Source organism: Lathyrus oleraceus, chromosome 2 (assembly GCF_024323335.1).
Source record: "Lathyrus oleraceus cultivar Zhongwan6 chromosome 2, CAAS_Psat_ZW6_1.0, whole genome shotgun sequence".
Lineage (NCBI taxonomy): Eukaryota > Viridiplantae > Streptophyta > Magnoliopsida > Fabales > Fabaceae > Lathyrus > Lathyrus oleraceus.
The window spans coordinates 230,176,942-230,200,662 of NC_066580.1; the positions used below are offsets into that span (position 1 = coordinate 230,176,942).

A 23,721-nucleotide genomic window follows, 5' to 3' on the forward strand; every position below is an offset into this window, starting at 1 on the left:
GTGTTTTTTATAGAATGATAAATGAATATTTATCGTTACTATATTTTTAATATTTAGAATATTATAAAAACATAAAATATATTTGAGGACTTTATGTAAGTCTTACAAAATTCTCCTCCAAATTTTAAGTTTTCTCAAATTATGAGAATTTTGCGTTACTGATAAAACAAACCCTCCAAAATCTTTCCAATAAAATGCTTCAACTGTTTCCGCTTTATCCTTCCCGTTTTTTAAGTATTTCTCCCTCTTCCACTCCATATTCTCAAACAAAGTCGTAAGATTATCTTCCATTTTATCCATGCAAATTAAATTTGTTAGTTTGCATATTTAAATCTTGTGACTTGTGGTACAATATGATCCTTTTATTAAGTTTGTATTTAGGCATGACAACGAAGCGGGGCGGAGCGGGTTTAACAGAACCAGACCCGCCCCCGCCGCCCAACTCGGATCCACCCCCGCCGCCCAGACCCACACCTGCCCCCGTCCCCAAATTCGATTGGAGCTAATATTTGATCCCCCGCCCTTGCCCCCATCAAAGAACGGGTTTTCCCGCACCCGCCCACATAAATTGTATTTTTTTAAACGTATATTTATTTTCAATAACACTAAAAATCAATAATTTAACTAAATAATTGATTATTTTAAGAATAATCATAATGCTTGATCATTTTTATTTAATTTGTATTTTAAAAATAACAAAATAATAATTCTAATAAACATGATAGTGTAAGATTAAGAAGTATAAATTAATAATAAAATTAAAATTAAAGCAAATAAAAGTAAATTTAATAGACGGAGGCGGAGCAGGTGGGTGTGGGGTGGGTACTAGCATCCCCGCCCCCACCTCCGTAAATAAAAATCAAATTTTCTCCGTCCCCGCACCTTCCCTCAATTAAATATAGTTTTCTCCCTTAATTTCGGGACTAGGCGGCCGAGGCCGGACGGAGGCAGATGTATTTGTCTTGCCTATTTACATTCCATATACCTTTACATATTTCTCCTGATTCAAACACAATATATTTTTAATTTTTGCCTCAAATATCTAATCTCTCATTTTAATCCTCCATCATCTTTTTAAATAAGATTATCTTATCTATAAAAAGTATAATTTTTTTTTTTGGTTTTAAGCTAATGTAAAAAGATAAGGACTTAGAGTTAACAATGTTGTAATCCTATTGTTATGAAAAAATATTGTGATCATGCCTTATATCCTTACACTAGTCAAGCTCTTCTCGGACACATCCTTGAAAGCTCGAATATAAGTATTCCTAAACATTTTGTTCTAAAGGGAGTTCCACACAAACTCTTTAGGTATCTATCATATGCCTTCTACAAATCAATGAAAGTAAAATAAAAATCTTTTTTATCAATTTGATATTGCTCCATCAAACACCATAGCAAGTAGATCGCTTCCATAATTGATCTCTCAAACATTAAATCAAATTAATCATCTTTAATTTATTGAGTTTCTTTTCTTAATTTCTACTCAATCACATGTTCTCATGACTTTATGGAATAACTAATAAGTATAGTTCCCTATGAATTGCACAAATTTGTATATATATTGTTCTTATAAATCAAAATTAAAGTTTTTCTTCTCCATTCATCCAACTTTTATTTGACCACATATTTGCGTTTAAAAGATTTTTGAATCAATAATGTCTCAATCTCCTTAGCGTTTCTAACCTTTAGGTGAAAGTTGATGACCATATCATCCTACAAATAAAGCAGTTTAAATATCTTTGCTCTGTAATACAAAATGATGAAAAAATAAAATGGGATGTTGACCCTCAAATTCAAGTTGGATGGCCTAAATGAATGACAGCTTCAGGAGTTCTATGTGACACAATGATACCACTCAATATGAAAGAAATTTTTTATCAGACTGCATAAGATCTAGGATGTTGTACGAGATAAAATGTTGGGAAGTTAAGAATCAATACTAGAATAAAGTATGTATAACAAAGATGAGGATGTTACGTTCGATGTGTGGTAAGACTAGATAAAATAAAATTAAAAATGACAACGTTAGAAAGAGTGTTAGAGTAACACCATTAGTAAAAAAAAATGATAAAAAAATAAACTTAGATGCTTTGAACATGTAGAGAGAAGACCCATAGATTTTTTGATAAGATGAGTAGCTCAAATTGGGAGGAGTCAAACAACTACATATAGAAGAAGATCTAAAAAAATTATAAGAAAATTTATCAAAATAGATATAAAATTAACGATTTGAATAAAAGTATGGTCCATAATAAAATAATTTGGAAAATCCCCAAATTTAATAAATGATAGAGTTTAGTTTATTAAATATTACATTTTGTTCTATATATCATTTTCACTCATTCAAAAACCTTATGCTGGAAGACTATTTGTTTTTCACCTATGTACCTAATTTGTAGAATCTCCTTATGACTTGTTCTCTTTTCTCCTTTTCTCTTTTACAATCATAAGCAAGATTTTAGTTTGGCTAGTCAATATTTTCCAAGTTTGACTTGACATCCAAGAAATTGAAATTATTTTGGTCTAATATTTTAGTAAAAAAGAAATTTATTTGAAAACATGTCTTTGTTATATTGTATATATCATCTTCCTAAAACATAACTTTAAGTTTTTCTTATGCCTGTACCCAAGATACGTATGAGCAGCCCATATGAAAGATAGACTCTAACACAAACATCAAACATTACACTCTACCTTGATAAGAATATATAATAATATATATTAACAATAACATTATTACATGTTTGATTTATGTCATAACGATTAGACTAATTTAACCTAACAATAACATTATTACATATTTGATTTATGTTATAAATATTCGAATAATTTCAACAATTCGTTGTATACTGTCTAACATGACTATCATAGCCTTATTCTTCTTTAATAGACTTTTATATAGAGTAAATTATAAGATGAAGAATCCTCATTGTTTTATTATATTGACATTGTTTTATTAAATTTAAATGTTTGCTCGTTAAACTTCAATCTTTTCATAATAACCAAATATCATGAGATATAGGAAGTAACAAAGGTATTTCATCTCTCATATACCGACAATTTAATATTAGACTACACTACATGCTTATGTTATTTCATTTTGAGTGTCTATGTTATTTGTTTGTTTTCTTACAAATACAATTTTTGCAAGTACATAAAAACACTTTATTGGCTTTTGGAAAATTCTAACATGCATGCATCACAATGCCCTTGAGTAGAAGCGCTATCAAGAGTATCTCAAGCTAAAATCAAAAGTCGAGGGACTACAACAAACACAGAGGTATTATGCTTGGGCACATTTGAGATTTTCTTTATAATAAGCTATTTTATCCAAAACTAATTATGAATGATTTATATTGGTTGAATGAAAATAAATAATATATTTTCAACTTGTAGAAACTTTCTTGGAGAAGAATTGGAGCAGTTAGATATTAGGGAGCTTGAGCAGCTAGAACGTCAGTTAGACTCTTCCTTAAAGACAATCAGGTCAAACAAGGTATGCAAAATTAATAGTATTGTTTTATATTTTGTGAAAATTTATTGTTGTTATTATTGATTGAAAGGAAAGTTAATTGATTAAGTGTATCAATTATCGTCTAATAATATAAGAGAAAAAAACTATACACTGATAGTGTAAAATATTTTTACACTGTCAACCAATCAGAGACGTGTATCCCGCCAAATAACACGTTTAATTTTAAAATATTGATATAACATGGCAAAACGTTATAATTCTATTGAATGATGGTGTACAAAAAATTTACACTGACCGTGCACTACCTTTAATCTCATAATATAATACTTAAAATTCGTATGCAAAGAATTGTTACAATTTCTACTGGATAATTAAAAGTTGATGTAATATGATGTAATGTAAACGAGGTATTTATAGCATATATATTAGGCAAAAATGTGTTTTAAAAATAACTTTAAGAAAAACTAGTAATAAAAATGATCCGGCCATTTTTTAATCCTTCATATGTTCTTGATTAGTATTTTTTGTCTGATCACTACAATTACATCCATACTATCACCCTTCTTGAATCATAACTCTCTGATGTCTTAAATGAATTCAGAATTAAAGAAGGTTCTATTGGAGGATAATTCCTATATCACAAATCAAATAATATCTTATGTCTAGAACTATTATAGGTTGAACAATAAAGTTAGCTCAAATTATAAAAGTTATGAATAGTAATCATTCACAACATGTGATCAATCAAAATATTTCTCAATGGATATAAAACATAAAGTCAAACTTTATTGAATAATAATAGGCAACAATTACATGAATTAGTACTCATCAAATTACATAGATCAAACAATTCAAAATAAATTTATCTAGAAAGCCCTAATCAAATGAAAGTTAGCTACTCATGAAACAATTATTCATAGGACAAGAATTGGAGAAAGAATACATGAATTACAAAGAAATGGTTGAATTTCAATGGTAATAGAGCATCAATCTATGTCCTCTAGAATTCTGCAACTGCCTCCCTTGATTAATTTTCACAATCTCTTCTTCCCATTAAATTTAGTTTAAAATGGGGCTTCTGTTAGATAATTATGCCACAATTTGTTAGAATTGTATGGCAATGCTTCATTAATTTAATGTGTCGTGGTAAGCTGACGGAAAATTGCCTCAGGATTGCAGAAATCGTGCCATAATTTTTTCAGACTTCCACATTTCAAATTTGGTTTCTGTGTATCTATATAAAAGTTATAGTTATGGATATTAGATTTCATTGAACATTGGCTTCACTTCAATCGGGTTGATGAAACTTTAGATAGGGTCAAAATAGTGCACAAATATCATGTAGGTTTTATACTAAAATTCATCGCCATGTTAAATTAGATAAACAAAACAAAGTTATACCAAATCCTTTTTTATCGTGTGGAAAGTTTGATTGGATTTTTATTTCATCATCTTTTCTTCAAGTTGTTCTGAACATTTTTGCTTCATATCATTTCACCGTGTTAGTGCACAAGGTTGAAGATGAAGATGACGAAGATGGAGAGAGAGAAAAGAGAGAGAAAATAGATCTAACTAATTTTGAGAGAAACTCTATTGATTGCAGTATTTCATTATGTTATATATTTGGTTTATATACACAAACAAAATTGCCACGTAGGCAAAAATGGTAACTTCTGAATATGGATTACTTCTAACACCATCCATTAATTCATATTCAAGTAACTAAACTGTACAACACAAATTACATCCCTCGGGTGGATAAAGTGTCCACTCTTCACAACTTTAGTCAGCACACCATTCTATGAAACTTCGTGCCAATATGGATTGCTTCTGAGTATTATAATGTACAACTTCTAGCACTCTATTATGAACCTGATTCCTCAAAAAATAAAACTCCGTGTCAATATGCTTGCTTCTTCCATGCAACACCGGATTTTTAGCAAGGCTTATGGCTGATTTGTTGTCAATCGTCAGCTTCACATGCTTGTTCACTTTGATTTTCATATCCCGCAACAAATTCATAAGTTAAATGTCTTGACACGCAGACAAAGCACCTGCAATGTACTCAACTTCACAGGTTGACAATGCAACCATTGGTTGCTTCTTGGAGCACCAAGAGAAATGACCTCCCAGATTGTTGAAGAAATATCTAGAAGTACTTCTTATGTGAACTCTGTCTCCATATCAATCAAAATCTGAATAGCACATGAGTTCTGATTCAAATTTAACACTAGAAGGGAACAAAACCCCATACCTCAGAGTCCCCTTAATATACCTTGGTATCCTGACATCAGTTTGGTAATGTGACCACTTTGGTTTCTTCATAAGCCTGCTAATCATTCCAACTGCATAACAAATGTCAAGTCTGGTGTTACAGAAATATCTCAGTGAGCCAACCAACTGTTTAAAAGTTGTAGCATCTACATTATCACCCTTAACATCATAATTCAATTTGTGATTGGTTTCAACCGGTGTGATTGCAGTCTTGCAATTTGTCAGCTCAAATCTCTTCAGAAGTTTAAGTTTATACTTTAGCTGATGCAAAATGATACCCATCTTAGAGTATAAAATCTCCATCCCTAGAAAATATACCATATTTCCCATATCAGTCATCTCAAACTCATTCATCAACACCTTCTTGAACTTCATTATCTCATATGTACAACTTCCTGTCAGCAATATTTCATCAACATAGAGACACACCAGAATCATATTTCCTTCAGAAGTATGTTGAACATAAACGCCATACTCCATCTCAGACTTTTAGAATCCTTGGAGCTTGAAAAATGAATTAATTTTCACATTTGAAGCTCTAGAAACGTGTTTCAGTCCATACAATGCTTTATGTAGTTTGTACACCATCCCTTTCTGATTCTTTTTCATAAATCCAGGAGATTGTGACACGTATACAATTTCTTGCAATGGTCCAGAAAGGTAGATTTCACATCCAGATGTATTAGAGACCAATTCCTATTTGCAGCTATAGGAATCACCAATCTAATTGTTTCATGTCTAGTTATAGACGCAAACACTTCAAAGTAATCTAACCATTATTTCTATAGAAATCTTCTTGCTACTGACTTTGCTTTGTGTTTTCCAATTGATCCATCTAGATTCAGTTTCACCTTGAAAACCCATCTGATGCTGATGGCTTTCTTGTTCTTTGGAAGCTCGGTCAACTCCCAAGTCTTGTTTTTTTCTATAGCCTGAAGTTCTTATTTCATGGCCTTCTTCCGCACTTTCTTCTTGAGCGCTTCTTCAACATTAACTGGTTCAAAGTCTACTAACATGGCACACTTAATGAATTCTTCCTCAGAGTCTACTTCAGTATCTTGTAACATGTCAAACTCTACAAACCTCATTGGTATTTATCTGATTCTTTGTGGCCTCTGAACTTGTTCAGAATCTTCTTCAGATGCTAGAACAATATCATATGCTTAACCACCTCTAGAAGTTAGACCACCTTCAGAAGTTTGACCTCCTCTAGAGTCTTGACCACCAGAGTCTGGATCATTATCAAAATTTGAATCAGAATCAGATTCACCTTCATAGTCAGACTCACCTTTAGAGTCACCTTCAGAATCATCTTCTGATTCTGACTCATCTTCAGAACCTTCGGATGCTGAAGTATCTTTAGAAGTTAACTCAGGTGTTAGCACTACACCAGAGTTGGATTGAGACTTACTCCAGTCTCAAACTTCTGATTCCTTGACAATGACGTCTCAGCTGACTTCAACTTTATTAGTGATTGGACAATAAAGCTTATACGCACCTGCACTGTGGTACCTAATCAACAACATTACTTTGCTTCTATCGTCCAGCTTCTTTCTAGTAGCACTTGGAACATGTTTGTAACAAACAGAACCATATACCATGAAATGACTCACACTTTACTTATCACCAATCCACTTCTCAAAAGGAACAATTTCCTTCAGCTTCTTTTTGAACACCCGTTGAGCACATATGCTGTAGTGGCAACAATTTCTCCCCACAAGGTGTGAGGGAGCTTCTTTTCCTTCAACATGCTACTTGTCATATCAAGCAAAGTTTTGTTTCTTCTTTCAGCAAGACCATTGTGTTGAGGAGTGTATGAAGCAATTACCTCATGCTTAATTCCATTTTTCTCACAGAACTTTTTGAACTCTATAGAGTTATACTCACCTCCACCATCGGTTTTGAGAACTTTCAGCTTCTGACCACTCTGTTTTTCAGCCTTCACCTTGAACTTCTGAAAATCAGCAAATACCTTATGCTTAAACGTGATGAGTGTTACCCATGTCATTCTTGTGAACTCATCCACAAACGACACAAAATATTTGTTTCCTCCAAGTGAAGGTACTTCAAATGGTCCATAAGCGTCAAAATGTACTACTCCCAAAGCATGTTTTGCTCTTGGGACTACTTCTGATGCAAATGAAAATCTAGGTTGCTTGCCTCTCATGCATATCTCACACGACTTCTCAGGCTTCACAATCTTGGGAATGCCATATACCAGCTTCTTAGAATTCAGATGCCATAAGCTTCTAAAATTAAGATGCACCAATATCTTATGCCCCAACTCACTCTCACCTTCAATGCCTTCTACATTAAGGCATTTAGTTTTAGTTGTCTCCACATTCACCTTGAATGTTATGTTACTTCTCTGCTCATATTTCATAATCAACTTTTGATCAGAATCATACAACTTTAAGAGATTGTTACCTTTCTCAATGAGCTGACCCACACTCATCAGATTGCTATTCATGCCAGGAACATACCAAACATCCTTGATTAGAACAATTTTACCATTCTTCACATTGACTTTGACATTTCCCATACCTTCAATGTTGAGGTATTTATTATTAGCACATCTGATCTTTGTCCTCTTTCTAGAGTCAAAATCAATCAGCCATTGTTTATTTCCAGTTAGGTGATTTGAGCAGCCAGTCTCCATATACCACCAGTCTACTAAATATGCACCATCATATTCAAAAGCCATCAATAGCACATTTTCATCATCAAAAACTCCTCTGACTATGTTTGCTTCTTCTGTTTTCCTTTCCTTATTTGAGCAATATTCAGTAGCAAAGTGGCCAAACTTCTTACAACAGTAGCATTAAACCTTCTTCTTGTCAAACTTTTCCTTTCCCTTCTATTGTTTCTTCTCATCAGAATTGGAGACTTTTGACTTATGAAAACCACCATCATGTCTCTTCTTGGCTTCTCACTAAGGCTGCTTCTGACTCTGCTTCCCAGAGGATGCCTTCAGAGCCTACTCTACCTCTCTTTTAGAGGTTCTCTCAGTCAGACACAACTATTGTGCCTCTAGGAAGCACTGTAGCTCTTCAATCCTCATGGTGCTGAGGTCTTTAGAATGTTCAATTGCTATAACAATGTAACCAAATTGAAGAGTAAGAGATCTCACTACCTTCTCAATAATTACTTGTTCTGACAAAGTTTCTCCACAAGATTTCATCTCATTGGTGATCAGAGTAACTCTAGAGATGTTATCAAGTATCTTCTCATTGTCCTTCATGTTGATATTTTCATATTATTTACTTAGAGACAAAATTTTCACCTTTTTCATTGATGCATCACCGTCGTAGCACCGTACCGGTGTGTCCCACATAGTAATCGCCGTTGTAGAATCAACAATTTTCTCAAACACGTTCGCATCCACACACTGATGGATATAGAACAACACCTTTTGATCTTTCTTCCTCATTTCTCTTGGCGTGTTTCTTTGTGCTTCCGTCGCATCCTCCGCAACCGAAACGTAACCGTCGTGGACGAGATCAAGAACATCTTGAGAGCCAAATAACACACGCATCTGAATCGACCTGCGATTCCAATTCTTTCCATCAAACACTAGAAGCTTTGTATTCAAGCTACCGTTTTTGTCGTTCATCTTCGATTTTGTGCACTGAAACTCACACAGATCTCACCAAACACTCGTGTTTTCCAATCCCGAAAAATGAAGAAATATGATTCTGTTACGATTCCGATTGTGAATTCATTGTGAATTCAAGAAACAAAAACAATCACACACGCCTCATTGTACACTTGTGTTTTCCTGTGAATCAAAATCGAAGCTCTAGATACCAATTGTTGGTGCACAAGATTGAAGATGAAGATGAAGATGGAGAGAGAGAGAGAGAGAGAGAGAGAGAGAGAGAGAGAGAGAGAGAGAGAGAATAGATCTAATTAACTTTGAGAGAAACTCTATTGATTGCATCATGATATTATATTACACGTTTGGTTTATATATACAAACAAAATTGTCACATAGGCGAAAATGATAACTTTCACCATGTTATAGCGATTTAAAATGAATTGAAAATTTCTACTATAATCTGAAATCTTAATATAATTTTTTAGTATTCATTAAATGTTAATGATAAGAAATATATTTTTAAATAAATTGACAACCAAAAATCGAAGTTCTTGCTCTTTTTTCATCATATACATCGGATACTTTTGATACAAGTGAATTGATTCCTTCACTCGAACCAAAGACTCATGAAATCACTGTTGGGGTTTCAACACCAGGGAACATTTTATTTTGGAGACAAAGTAAGGCATTTTTATGAGAGACACATACCATACTCATCCAAAATCTTAAGATGATAGATGTGTGAATTTTTCTACTTATAAATGTTCAACTCTTCATATTTCTAACCAATGTGAGACTTTTTTTATATTATTCACATTTGTTATTCTCAACGGATGTTAGGAAAATAAAATAAGAGATAGATAGACAGAAAAATAATTTGGAGATTTACATTTTTCTATTTAATTTTTTCTTTGCTAATAAAAGAAAAACTGAGATAGAATGTAATAAAGTTCAGAAAATTAGACAAACTTTGTGTGTCTATATGAGGAATGAAGATTATGTGTTATTCTAGAAATAACTTATCGTTTACATCAAGATATAAGGAAATATTACATAAGATATATCATGTTCCAAAAGATGCTACAAGTTCTTGTCACCATAATCATAAGATGATGTACTAGATTATGATATATACTTTTATTAAAAACTTATTAGTTATGTTGCATTGTCTCCAGACACAGCATATGCTTGATCAACTCACAGATTTGCAAAGAAAGGTAAACCTTGTTTACACTTTCTATATCTTGCTTTAATACATAGCATGTACTTATAGGCTGTCCCACTTCCTTTTTTATGGACACAGGAAGAGATGCTACTGGAGACTAATAATATCCTCAGGAACAAGGTATAAAACAAAACCTATATAATAAAGTTGTTAGATATGATGCTGATATGTTTCAACCTCATCTTCAATCCTTGTAGAATTTTTCTTTCAATTTATTTTGTCAAACGACACAGATTACTTTTTTTACAAGGTTATTCATCAAAATCAAACTAATGCATGACGCCTCTAAACACAGTCGTGTTGTGGTGTCCGACACTCGTCAGTATCTAACGCTTGTTTGAAATTGATACTAACATATGTCCGGAAACTTAAACATATATATGAAATTTATTTTTTTATTTGGACACATTGAATTGGTATTGGTATCCGTATACCACTCCTATAATATATATAATATGTGTTGTACAATTTGAACAATTGTTTTTTAAATTTCTTTTTTCTTTGTTGCTACACACCTTTTATTTATAAATATATATATATATATATATATATATATATATATATATATATATATATATATATATATATATATATATATATATATATATATTTTGAAGCAATGTAATCGATAAAGAATTAAAAATATAAATTTTGATAAGAGTATTTTTATTATATTTTAATAATAAACGAATAAATAAAACTCAAATACCATTGTATATGTGATGGTTTTGGTGTTGTATGTTTTTAACATTATAAAATGTCAGCAGTGTTGTGCCCCGGCATTTGTGTTAGGAGTATGTGTTTCAGAGCTCTTATTTGTGTATGTCTTTCATTATTGAATGTTCAATTTTTTTTTGAAATTATGTAGTTGAAGAGTTATAGGTCCAATTTCATCTTTTTTTCCTTTGTATGCCACATCATTTGATGAAGTCTATAATGTCCTGTTGAATTTCATAGTTGGAGGAAATTAATGTGACCCTTCAACCAACATGGGAATCTAGGGAGCAAAATGGCCCCTATAGCTGCCCCCCTCACCAATCAGAGGGATACTATGAGAAAGCACGTTGCAATAGTACATTGCAAATTGGGTAATATTCTTCTCCCTAATTGTGGAAAATGTTAATTAGATATTGTTTTTTCAAGAAGCTGATTCATCTTTCTTCTATACAGCTACAATTCTTCAATGCTAAATGAATCAGGAGGAGCTGCAGGAACCTCATCTCAGCATGCTAATGACTTCATGAATGGATGGATGAACTGAGTTTATAAATTTTAGTTTAATAAATGATTTTATAAGAAATCTAAAGCTTATGTTGTGCCTAAAATAAAAGGCTATAATATATAATAGATTTCATGCAGCATAAAACCTTGATAAGGTGTATTTCTTTGAGGAATTTGGAATTTCTTTTCCCAAACTGATTCCTTTGTACTTATTTACACATTTGAGTTTACCAATAAGGGAAACGATTAAACAAAGTATTCTTATATTGATTCTGATCGGTGTTCAAATCCTATAGCATGCTTACTATTCTAGCATGTTAATTGTGATAGATGATATAATAAGTAATTGTCATTTTTGTTATAGTTAAACTAAGAATAGTTTAATATATTTATGTTTATTATATATATTTTTATATAACATTTTTTTAAAATTTATGTTATTCACACTATTAAAAAATATGACTTTTTCTTTTCGTTATTTTGTTATTTCTACGGTAGTCATATCAAATTTTTTATGTGCATGTTTTTTTTATTAAGAAATTTTTCATCACGGTTCCTAAAAATAACCGTGATCATAAAATTTGAATGACAAGTTTCAAATCCCAGTATTATCATTTTTTCATTTTTTCAATAAAATAAGCGTGTGTCTCTTCGCATTTATTGTTATTTAAAAAATGAAAGTATAACAACTACATGTGTTTCATTCAACTGTGGTTATATGTTCTATATTTCACTACGGTTGAAGCTTGCAACCGTTGTGAAATTATTTTCCACTAGATTAAAACATAACAGGTACCTCATTTTGTTCATAACACACAAGGGTGCCCTAACGAACGAGATGACAGTGATAACGAAGTCTTCACCATCCTCATTGAATTACGGTACATTACCATTCTCTCTCTCTGACACTTCTGATTGTTTATGTTCTTTGCTAGGGTTACTGGTTTATTTTTTTAACAGATAAATGATGTTGGCTTTTGTTGTATTTCATGAATCAACGCTTTCGGCATTGACATTGTCATGTGTATAGTTCATGTTGCCACGTTCATGTTTTATTCAGATTTTGTGGATATGCTTTAGGTGTTGTCATGTTCATGTTGCAATTTTGTGAATATGCTTTAGGTGTTACCATTTTGTTCATATGATCGTGTTTATGTTTTATTCAGATTGTGTGCATATAATCAATCATATTAGAATCTTGTGTGTGTAGCATTAGTGTGTGATTCACATGAGTCTTTTCATATAAATTTCAGAATTTGTTATGGATCATAGTTGGATGAAAGCTGATAGATTACGTTTGGTGTATGAGAATGAAGTTCTTGAATTCATTGAATTTTCCGGGAAAAAATGTTGTCGATAATAATGGTATCTTTTATTATCCATGTGTTGTTTGCGGGAATATAAAAAAATAGTCAAAGAAAGAAATATTGCATCACCTATGTTGTGATGGAATATGTCAAAATTATACAACATGGATATGGAATGAAGAGGTGGGCATTAATCGAAAAGCAACGTCACAACTGGATGAAGATGATGAAGATATGGATTATTGACTAGAAGATATGATCCATGATATTGGAGAATCGTCTTACACGGAAGCCCATATTTATGACACTTTATGTATCGACAAAGATGCACCTTTATATAAGGGGGTGCAACAGTTTTATTTAATTTCCTGTGTTGTTAAAATTGTTTAATCTGAAGGTAAAAGGTGGGTGGTCAGATAAAGGTTTCACATAATTGTTTGATTTGTTAAAACAAATGTTACTAGAAGATAACAATTTGTCGGATTGTTGTTATGAGACTAAGAAGATATTGTGTTTAATGGGTTTAGAGTATGTCAAAATACATCCTATCGCTAATGATTGCATATTATACAAGAAAGAGTATGAAAATTTGGATCAATATCCAGAATGTGGTGAGTCACGCTACAAGTTGAAGAACAACAATGATGATGACAATGACAGTGTTAGTAAGAAGCGTTCTCCTACTAAATAGGCTTTTTGATAATGTGAATGACGCAAAGAATATTAAATTGCACGCGAATGAAAGTAAATGTGATGGAAACATTTGCCATGTTGATGATTATTTGCAATGGAAGAAAATTGATTCATTGTTTTCGGATTTTGGCCTTGAGCTAAGAAACCTTAGGCTCCGGCTTGCCACAGATGGAATGAACCCCTTTGGTAATCTGAGTACTAACCATTCTTCGTGGCCTGTACTTCTCACGATTTACAACCTATCTCCTTGGTTGTACATGAAGCGCAAGTATCTGATGTTAATCTAAGTCCATTAATTAAGGATTTAAAACTTTTATGGGATAAAGGTGTTGACGTTGATGATGCATATTTCGGTGAAAAGTTTAAGATGTGTCCAATATTATTTTGCACAATGTTGAAAGACAGTTTTTAAGTGTCGGGTTTTGTTATCGTATCCACAGAGATTGTAAGATATCGCTGCCGTTCAATGGTTGAATTAATCTTAACTTAAAGTAACACTAGGGTTTTGGGTTTTAATCAAGTTATATTGCATACAAAGTAATTAATTGCGGTAAAAGTTACGTTTTGATTAATATGAGAAATATTGTCAAAGTTAGGTTTCAATGATTACATTTGCTTTGCATGTTTTTGCACGGTCAACCATATTATAAACTCCTTTAGATGATAAATAATTTCACAAAGTCCTCTCAATGCGTTTCTCTCGAACACCCATTGTGAGTTTTGTCATTTTGATCCATTGTTTCTCTCGAACACAATCTATCAAAAAGACAACGTTTTGGTTCAACCTTATGGTGAACAAAATCATTCGTTACTATCTCTAGCTAACAAACAAGTTTGGATGAAAACCTAGGTCAAGAATCGGTAAACATCTCTCGATCAAATACCAATACAAAGAGTTTTAAATAGAAACAAAGTTTTCATCATATATTCACCGTTAAAGAGTTTACATATGAGGATCCTTACATTTACACACAAAGCTTGGAAATCACCTACATCTAACCTTGACAAATGGAGACTTAGCTACTCATTTTCATGGTAGCTTGGTCGGCAAGTAAGAAAAGAGGGTTGATCAACATCCAAGTCGAATGATCGAAGTTGGATGGGAATCCACCTTCTTTTTGTGGAAGATGGTTGCTAGATGAAGAGAAATGAAGTTAGGGCATAAAATCCCCCACAAAGCAATGCTGTAAAATATCTAAGAGAAAGTACAAAAAATGGAAAAGTTGGTAAAAAGTGGTCTAAAAGTGGTATCAAGTGGTTGGGGCACAAAAGGTGGCACCTGCTACTTATAGACAAGTGCAGAACTGTCACGTTCGCTAGGCGAGCAGAAAGGCTCGCCTAGCGAAGGCCAAAAATGGGCACAAAAATGCCCCTGCGCTCAGAGAAAACTGGGCCTGTGAACTGTCATGCTCGCCTAGCGAACAGACCTTCGCCTAGCGAAGAACTCGCTTCAACCTTCGCCCCAGCGAGGTTGAGAGGTTTTGCTACTGGAATGCTCGCTGGGGACTCGCTAGAGCCTCGCCTAGCGAGCTAGTGCTGGCTGCTCATTTCACCAAAACAGACTGAATTCGCTGCCACTTCGCCTTCAGTTCGCCTAGCGAATTAATTAACCAATTTACTGGAGCCTTTCGCCAGGAGCTCGCCTAGCGAAGGTTTTGCTTCGCCACATCCTCGCCTAGCGAGCTGGCAGAAAGAATGCTTGTTTGCTTTGGTTCCTTTGCCAATTTTGTTGTGTCTTCCTTATCAATTAATTCATGCCTTTCCTGCACAATAACACACACATCAAAGGCACCAAGCTTGTTTATCAATGTAATGCATTCCATGTAGAATGAATGTGGTTTTGACCACATTAGCAAGGTATAAGAGTGAAAGATGCCCACATATGATAGCTCAAATAAGCACTTTTGGGCATCTAACAACTCTCCCCAACTAGATTCTTGCTTGTCCTCAAGCAAAGTATGCCTCTTTGAAGAACAAGAGGATTTGCTTTTAAGAAAACGGTTTTTCCGAAGTTGGATAAACGGCTCAAACACAAGCGAAATCCGCAAATACACGTTTCCAACGGTTTTGAATAAAATAATACATAAGAACTAAAACTTAAGTAGCAATGCAAAATATTTATCTATCTGCAACAATACTATTCTGAATGAATCACCCTATCTCTCCTCTACGAATAAGGATTGAAGATTTTGCGCGTTTGCAACCGCGGGACTAATCTCACTCACTAACAAATAATGAAGAAATCAAACAGATTCATACAATGTCTAATCAATTAAAAATGCTACTGTGGAAGCAAAAAGATCACTAAGGGCTTTTCGGTTGAAGCTTGGTCGGGTTAACAAACAAGGGTCATTTCTAAGGCCATTGAAACGAAAGTGCCGATGCAAAAGAGACATTCACAGTAATATTCACACTACTCGACTTTGTTTCCTTTGTTTCTTATTTATAACCTTCACAACACATATTCCACAACTCAATTCTTATTTCTCACTAAAATTTTTTTTCTTCCAAGCAAGCATTCATTTTTTTTTTTTTTTTTTTTTCATTCTTTCTATTTTTGTTCTTTTCTTTCACATCAAATATACAAAACAGATGTTTATTTTCTACATTTTCTATACATATATTTTTCTATGCTTGCTCGGTTTTTCTTTTCATTTTCAAAAGCTGTGGTACTTACCAATTCTTTTTCGTTCTCCCCAACTTATTTCTCCCACACCCTAAGTGAATGCTCTTAACTTTTTACGGTAAAAGAACAATAATCAAGATTTTTCGGGTTGTAAAAAAAAACATTTTTGAGATCTCGCTTTATTTCAAGCCGAGATTCAACTGTTCAGGCTCAAAGGGGTTAACAAATACTCTCTCTGCTCACAGGTAAGTTGTTTTTGGATGTAGTTGTGCTCGAAAGAAAACAAGTGCCTTGATCATTTCTAATTGCTTCCACAATTTCACAATAATAACAGACAAATAATGAATCAAATGAATCAACAAAACTTATTAGACTCCAGCATTTAAGTGTACAATGGAGGTTTCCTCACACTTTGTGGTTTTAGGTTCTAGATGAAACATTCATTCAATTATGTTGCACAAAGACAATATTCAATTTACCAAAAAGAGTAAAGTTCCTAATGCATTCTAAAATTCTAACCGACGGTAACCATGTACCTTAGCTTCATTCACTTGTTATTCTTATCATTGCCATCCAAGCTCGGATGCACCTTCATTGGGTACTTCTTGAGGAGCAACCAATCTAGAAGGGTTTGCCACTCATTCAACCAAAATTTTATTAAACACACAAAATTAACAACAAACATAAATAATATTAACTGAAAAAAAATAAAATTTTGTTCGTGGGGGACAAAACACCCCAATAGTACAACCCATTGGTCAAAATACAAAATTCAAAAGTACAAATAAAAATGCCATAATTAAAAACTGAAATAAATAAAAAAAAACAAAAACTTAACCCACAAAGGGCTCAAGACTCCTCCTCACTACCGGCCTCAGAACCGGTCGCCTCATCATCATCCTCATCATCATCATCAGCTCCCACCCCCTCAGAATAGACTGGCACGTCCACGGGCCAATTTGCATTAGTCAGAAACTGCTCCCGTGTCATCAAAGCATGTGCACCACTACCCTGCAGCTGCAAACGCTGCATCGAGTCGTGCATGTCAATCATAGCCCTCTGCGATGCTGCCATCCACTGGAAATTGTATTCACACGCAGCCCGCAGGTATGGATCGACCCTGGGAGTAGAAACACTAGGACCATCAGAAACCCTAGTGCTACCTGAGGCTGCACTGCTGCCGGTGGCCTTAGCTCTGCAGTATTTTGCCACATACCGGTCATCAATAGGAGCCGGGATCCTAACCTGACCCCTAGACGGAAGTCGCACTCGTGCCTTAATGCACAGGCTCATAATCAAACAAGGGAATGCAAGGGGGCAATTCACCCGAGCCCCCGACTTCAGTCCGCTCTCTATTACCGTCTTCAGCTCATTGGCAATGATCCTCGCCACATCAATCTCAACATTGGCGAGGATGGAATGTACTAAGTGTGCCACTGGGATCGGCACAGTAGACGTGTGGGATTTGGGTTGTATGTTGGTCAAAACCAGAAGAAGAATCAGCTGAGCCATGGGAGTCATGTCCTCCCGATGATATCTCATAGGAACCCCAGATGGGTTCGGCTCAACTGATTTCCCTGGTAGAAGCAGGGCGGCTGTAATTGCTGAGATATCCTTGTGCAGCCGGAGGTCAATATGGTACTGGTCTCTTTCATCAGCACCCAGCTGAAGCGGCTCCCCGAGGATTTGGTTGATCGTATCCCTGTCAAAAGGAACTGGCCGACCGGCCACTCTAGAGACCCAAGTGAAGGGCTCATCATCATCAGGCAATGCGTTAGCGTAGAACTCCCGCACTGTAGCGATGTCATAGTGTTCCAAGGGATTTATCAACCTATCCCATTTCTTTGTATCAATCAACCCGGCAAAACTCCGATACGTGCCCTGTGGGTTGATCAGAAACCGCTTCTCAGGCAAAATGTTTCGCTTCTCCAAAGCGATGTACCGTGCCGCTTGTTTCGGGCCCACAAACTTGTCGTGGTCGAATTGGATTGGCACGGTTCGTGAAGTAGTTGCCGCTCCCTTTCTTTTCTTGCCAGCACTAGCTCTTGACTCCATTCTGCAAAACAAGAGACAAAGCAACAAACACGAAACAAACAGATTAGAACCAAAACAGTTTTTATAAGGGACTGGTTTGCTCGCTGCTGCTTCGCCTAGCGAAGTGGCAGCGAATGCTCGCCCCAGGTTCGCCTAGCGAGTGCTAGCGAACCTTACGGGTTTTGGGGTTTTCTGCATTTTCAAAATTGTTTCCCCCAAAACCTGTACATACAAGGTTTCCACAGCAAAACCCAATGATTCCTCATGACTATGAATTGTTCTATGCTATTGGGGATACGTAATTTCATGGAAAACCTAAGTAAGAGTAAATCCCCAATTTAAAAACCTAAATGCACAACATTGCAAACTCCCAAAATTGTATGCAACCTCAAGGTTCCTATCACACCTATCCTATTTACCATTCAAAGTTGGAAATAAATAATGCAACAAAAGAAACATGCAATAGGGCAAACCTTGAGGTAAACGGATTTGGAACGGAGAAGTGGGAAGTGTTTGCAATTGACCGACACACAAATGTTGTAAATAGGGATGCAAAGTAGAGAATTTGAGAGGCCACGCACGAAATCTTCAGCAGAGCCGTTCAGACAAATTTTTGAAGGTAGGGCAAATTGGCTCTGCTGAAGTGTTTAAATAGAAAACAGTACTGCAGCGCTCGCTGCTGCCTCGCCTAGCGAGCAGGTAGCGAGCGTGCTCGCTGCAGCCGCGCCTAGCGAGCTGCAAGCGAGCATGACAGCAAGTGCATTTGCAAATGCAGCACTTGCAAGTCATCCAGCCTGATTAAGCACACAATACTCATACAAGATCAAACATAAAACAGGAAATACTTACAATGTTGGGGTGCCTCCCAACTAGCGCTTGTTTAACATCGGCTAAGCTCGACGGTGCGATGCTCACAGAGGAGCATCGAGCGGCTGAGCACAACTCTCGCGATCCACATGACCGCCGAGATATACTTTCAATCGTTGGCCGTTCACGGTCCAACTGTCTTTCTCGTCCATATCTTCAATGATAACGGCCCCGTACTCTTTGACTTCTTTCACCCGAAATGGCCCGGACCATTTCGATTTCAACTTCCCGGGAAACAACTTCAACCGGGAGTTGAACAATAAGACCAATTGTCCGGGCACAAATTCTTTGGTTCGGATCTTTTTGTCATGATACTTCTTGGCTTTTTCCTTGTACAACCAACTTGAGTGGTATGCGGCATTGCGCATCTCCTCCAACTCAAGTAGTTGTACTTTCCTTTTGTTACCGGCCGACTCATTCTCAAAATTTAAAAATTTTAGGGCCCACAAGGCCTTGTGCTCCAATTCAACCGGCAAATGGCAAGTTTTACCAAATACCAATTGAAACGGAGTTAGGCCAATTGGAGCTTTAAAGGCCGTACGGTAGGCCCATAATGCTTCGTCCAATTTTTGGGACCACTCTTTTTTAGAATTGGACACGGTTTTTTTTAGGATTCTCTTAATCTCTCGATTAGAGACCTCCGCTTGCCCGTTAGCCTGAGGGTGGTACGGAGTTGTCACCCTATGCGACACACCATAATGTTTTAGAATTGTTTCCAAAGGTGCATTACAAAAGTGTGACCCTCCGTCACTTATCAACACTCGGGGTGTTCCAAAACGAGAAAAGATGTTTTTCTTTAAAAATTTTATCACCGTTTTGGCATCCGCCCGAGGTGAGGCAATCGCCTCAACCCACTTAGAGACATAATCAACAGCTACAAGCATGTACTCATTCCCGTAAGAGGGTGGGAAAGGTCCAACAAAATCTATGCCCCAACAATCGAACACTTCCACTTCTTGGATATTTTGGAGAGGCATCTCATCTCTCTTACCTATCCCACCACTTCTTTGGCAACTGTCACAACTTTGCGCATGGGTATGTGCGTCTTTAAAAATAGTTGGCCAATAAAATCCCGATTGAAGAATTTTAGTGGCCGTTCTAACCCCATTATAATGACCGCCATAAGGCGAGTTGTGACAATGCCAAAGGATGCTCTGGGCTTCATCACCAGTTACGCATCTCCTTAACAGGTTATCGCTACCCAACTTAAACAAGTATGGGTCGTCCCAAACATAATACTTCGCATCCGAAAGGAACTTCCTCTTTTGGTTCGAAGTTAGATCGGCCGGCACACAACCACTAGCCTTGTGGTTTGCAAAGTCTGCAAACCACGGCCTAACTTGAACCTTAAACAATTTTTCATCAGGAAATTCTTCCCGGATTTCCTTTTCAGATGCGGTAACCTCGACATTCACCAAGCGGGATAAATGATCCGCTACCAAGTTTTCCGACCCCTTCTTGTCTTTAATTTCGACATCGAATTCTTGTAACAAGAGGATCCAACGGATGAGCCTTTGCTTCGAATCCGGCTTGGTCAGCAAATATTTAATCGCCGCGTGGTCGGTGTACACCACGACTTTAGACCCTATAAGATAGGACCTAAACTTTTCTAGCGCATACACTATTGCGAGTAGTTCTTTTTCCGTAGTGGCATAATTTATTTGAGCCTCGTTAAGAACCTTACTCGCATAATGTATAGCATGAAAAGTTTTGTCCTTTCTTTGGCCAAGTACCGCTCCAACGGCATAGTCACTCGCGTCACACATTAGTTCAAAATTTTCATTCCAATTGGGAGCGACTATTATTGGAGCGGTAACCAATTTTTCTTTTAAAACCTCGAAAGCTTGCAAACAATCGTCGGTGAAGAGAAATACCTGATCTTTGGCGAGTAAATTGCTCAAAGGTTTAGCCACCTTTGAGAAGTCCTTGATGAAGCGCCGGTAGAACCCCGCGTGCCCCAAAAAACTACGGATGCCCTTCACATTGACCGGAGGGGGTAATTTTTCAATTACATCAACCTTAGCTCTATCCACTTCAAGCCCCCTTTTAGAGACTTTGTGGCCTAGCACAATCCCCTCGGTCACCATAAAGTGACACTTTTCCCAATTTAGCACCAAATTAGTCTTCACACACCTTTCCAACACCGTCTTCAAATTTGCCAAGCATAGACTAAACGTCCCACCAAACACCGAGAAGTCATCCATGAAGACTTCCATTGTTTTCTCTATTAGATCGGCAAAAATAGCTTGGACACATCGTTGGAATGTCGCCGGCGCATTGCAAAGCCCAAAAGGCATTTTTCTGTATGCGAACACTCCAAACGGACACGTGAAAGCCGTCTTCTCATGATCAACCGGGTCAACCGCAATTTGGTTGTACCCGGAGTAGCCGTCTAAAAAACAGTAGTATTGTTGGCCCGATAGTCTTTCAAGCATTTGATCCATAAATGGGAGTGGAAAATGGTCCTTACGAGTCGCGGTATTCAACCGTCTATAATCTATACACATTCTCCATCCCGTGGCAACTTTAGTCGGGATCAATTCGTCTTTGTCATTACGGATTACGGTCATTCCACCCTTCTTCGGAACCACGTGCACGGGACTAACCCACGGACTATCCGAGATCGGGTAAATCATTCCCGCATCCAAAAGCTTCACCACTTCCTTTCTTACAACCTCTTTCATCGTAGGATTTAAGCGGCGTTGTGGTTGAGCCACCGGCTTGAAATCCTCCTCCATCAAAATCTTGTGCATACAATAGGATGGACTAATTCCTTTAAGATCGGAAAGAGTCCAACCCATAGCTTCTTGATTGGTTTTGAGCACAATGATTAGACGGGCTTCTTCTTCAATTGTCAAAAGGTTGCTTATGATAACCGGCTTGTCCTCGGTATCATCAAGGAATACATATTTCAACGTCGAAGGTAACTCTTTTAATTCAATTGACGCTTTCTCGTCAATTACCTCCTTCTTCAAATTTTCTTCCTCTACTTCCCACGGTTGTAGGTCTTCCAAGCTATCAAGTTCCTTCAAGCATTCCTCAAGAGCTAGCTCCTCTTCAACAGTGAAAACCTCCAATGAGTCGTCGAGAGCTAACTCCATAGGAGATATCTCGTGAATATGCTTTGAAACTTCCATAATAGCGTCTTCGATCACATCGATTCGAAAGCTATCATGTCTATCCTTGGAATGCTTCATCGCCTCGAATAGATCAAAGGTGACCTCCTCATTTTGAACACGCACCTTCATTAAACCGTCATCAACATCAATCATCATTCTTGCGGTCTTCATGAATGGTCGGCCCAATATGAGCGGAGCATCATCATCTTCCTCCATATCAATTACAATGAAATCCACCGGGAAGAAGAATTTGTCGACCTTTACCAACACATCTTGGGCTACGCCATGAGGATGGGTCGTCGACTTATCCGCCAATTGTAATGTCATTCGGATGGACTTAATCTCGATGTTGCCAAGCCTCTTGATAATTGACAAAGGTATAAGATTTATGCTCGACCCCAAGTCAATAAGTCCCTTTCCGACATACACATCACCAATTTTAACCGGCAATGTAACTCTTCCCGGATCAACCTCTTTCTTAGGAAGCGTCCTTTGAATGATGGCACTACAGCTCGCATCAAGGACGATGGTCTCCGGTTCCGTATACCTCCGCTTTTTGGTTAGTATGTCCTTCATGAACTTGGCATACTTTGGCATTTGTTCCAAAGCTTCAGCAAACGGAATGTTTATTTGTAATTGCTTAAAAATATCCATGAACCGGGCGTAATGCCGTTCATTCTCCCTTTTTGACGGGGCATGAGGGTAAGGAAGGTTTTGGACAGGAGTAGCGCTCACTACCTCCTTCCCTTTCGCTATTCTAGCGCTTTTCCATCTCGGCTTCTTCACTACCTCCCTTATTACCTCATCATTTTTATTCTCCTCAATCTCCACATTTTTTTTATTTTCAACTTCACCATTATTTTTATTCTTTTCAACTACTTCCTCATCACTCCACACTCCTACTTCACCATCAACATTTTCTTCCACTATCTCCTCCTCAATCTCCTTCTCTTTCTCTCTTTTTTCACTCTCCACTCTTTTTTCGTTTTCACTACCCAACTCCCTTCCACTTCTCGTCACAATCGCCTTACAATGCTCCTTAGGATTTGTTTGCGTATTGGCCGAGAAAGAAGGACCGGTTTGTTGTTCAGCTAGTTGCTTGGCAAGTTGCCCAACTTGAGTTTCAAGATTTTTTATGGCCGCGTCATTACTCTTTTGATTGGCCATTGACATTTGCATGAATTGCGTCAATGTCTCTTCCAATTTAGAATTGACTACCGGCGGTTGTTGAGATTGATACGGATTTTGGGGAGGATTTTGACGGCTAGAAGAACCACCT

The 23,721-nt window shown here is 36.4% G+C and overlaps 1 protein-coding gene across 1 annotated transcript in view; it reads left to right on the forward strand.

The window, feature by feature from the left end:
* The window catches only part of LOC127118979 (agamous-like MADS-box protein MADS2), a 28,648-nt gene extending 16,582 nt beyond the window's left edge, over positions 1-12,066 (forward strand). Inside the window, exons 3-8 of the mRNA XM_051049200.1 lie at positions 3,222-3,283; positions 3,400-3,499; positions 10,526-10,567; positions 10,654-10,695; positions 11,533-11,663; positions 11,746-12,066. Of these exons, the coding sequence (XP_050905157.1) occupies positions 3,222-3,283; positions 3,400-3,499; positions 10,526-10,567; positions 10,654-10,695; positions 11,533-11,663; positions 11,746-11,836 (468 nt within the window). The 3' untranslated portion in view covers positions 11,837-12,066. The remainder of the gene's footprint in view (positions 1-3,221; positions 3,284-3,399; positions 3,500-10,525; positions 10,568-10,653; positions 10,696-11,532; positions 11,664-11,745) is intronic.
* The last annotated feature ends 11,655 nt before the right edge of the window (positions 12,067-23,721 follow it).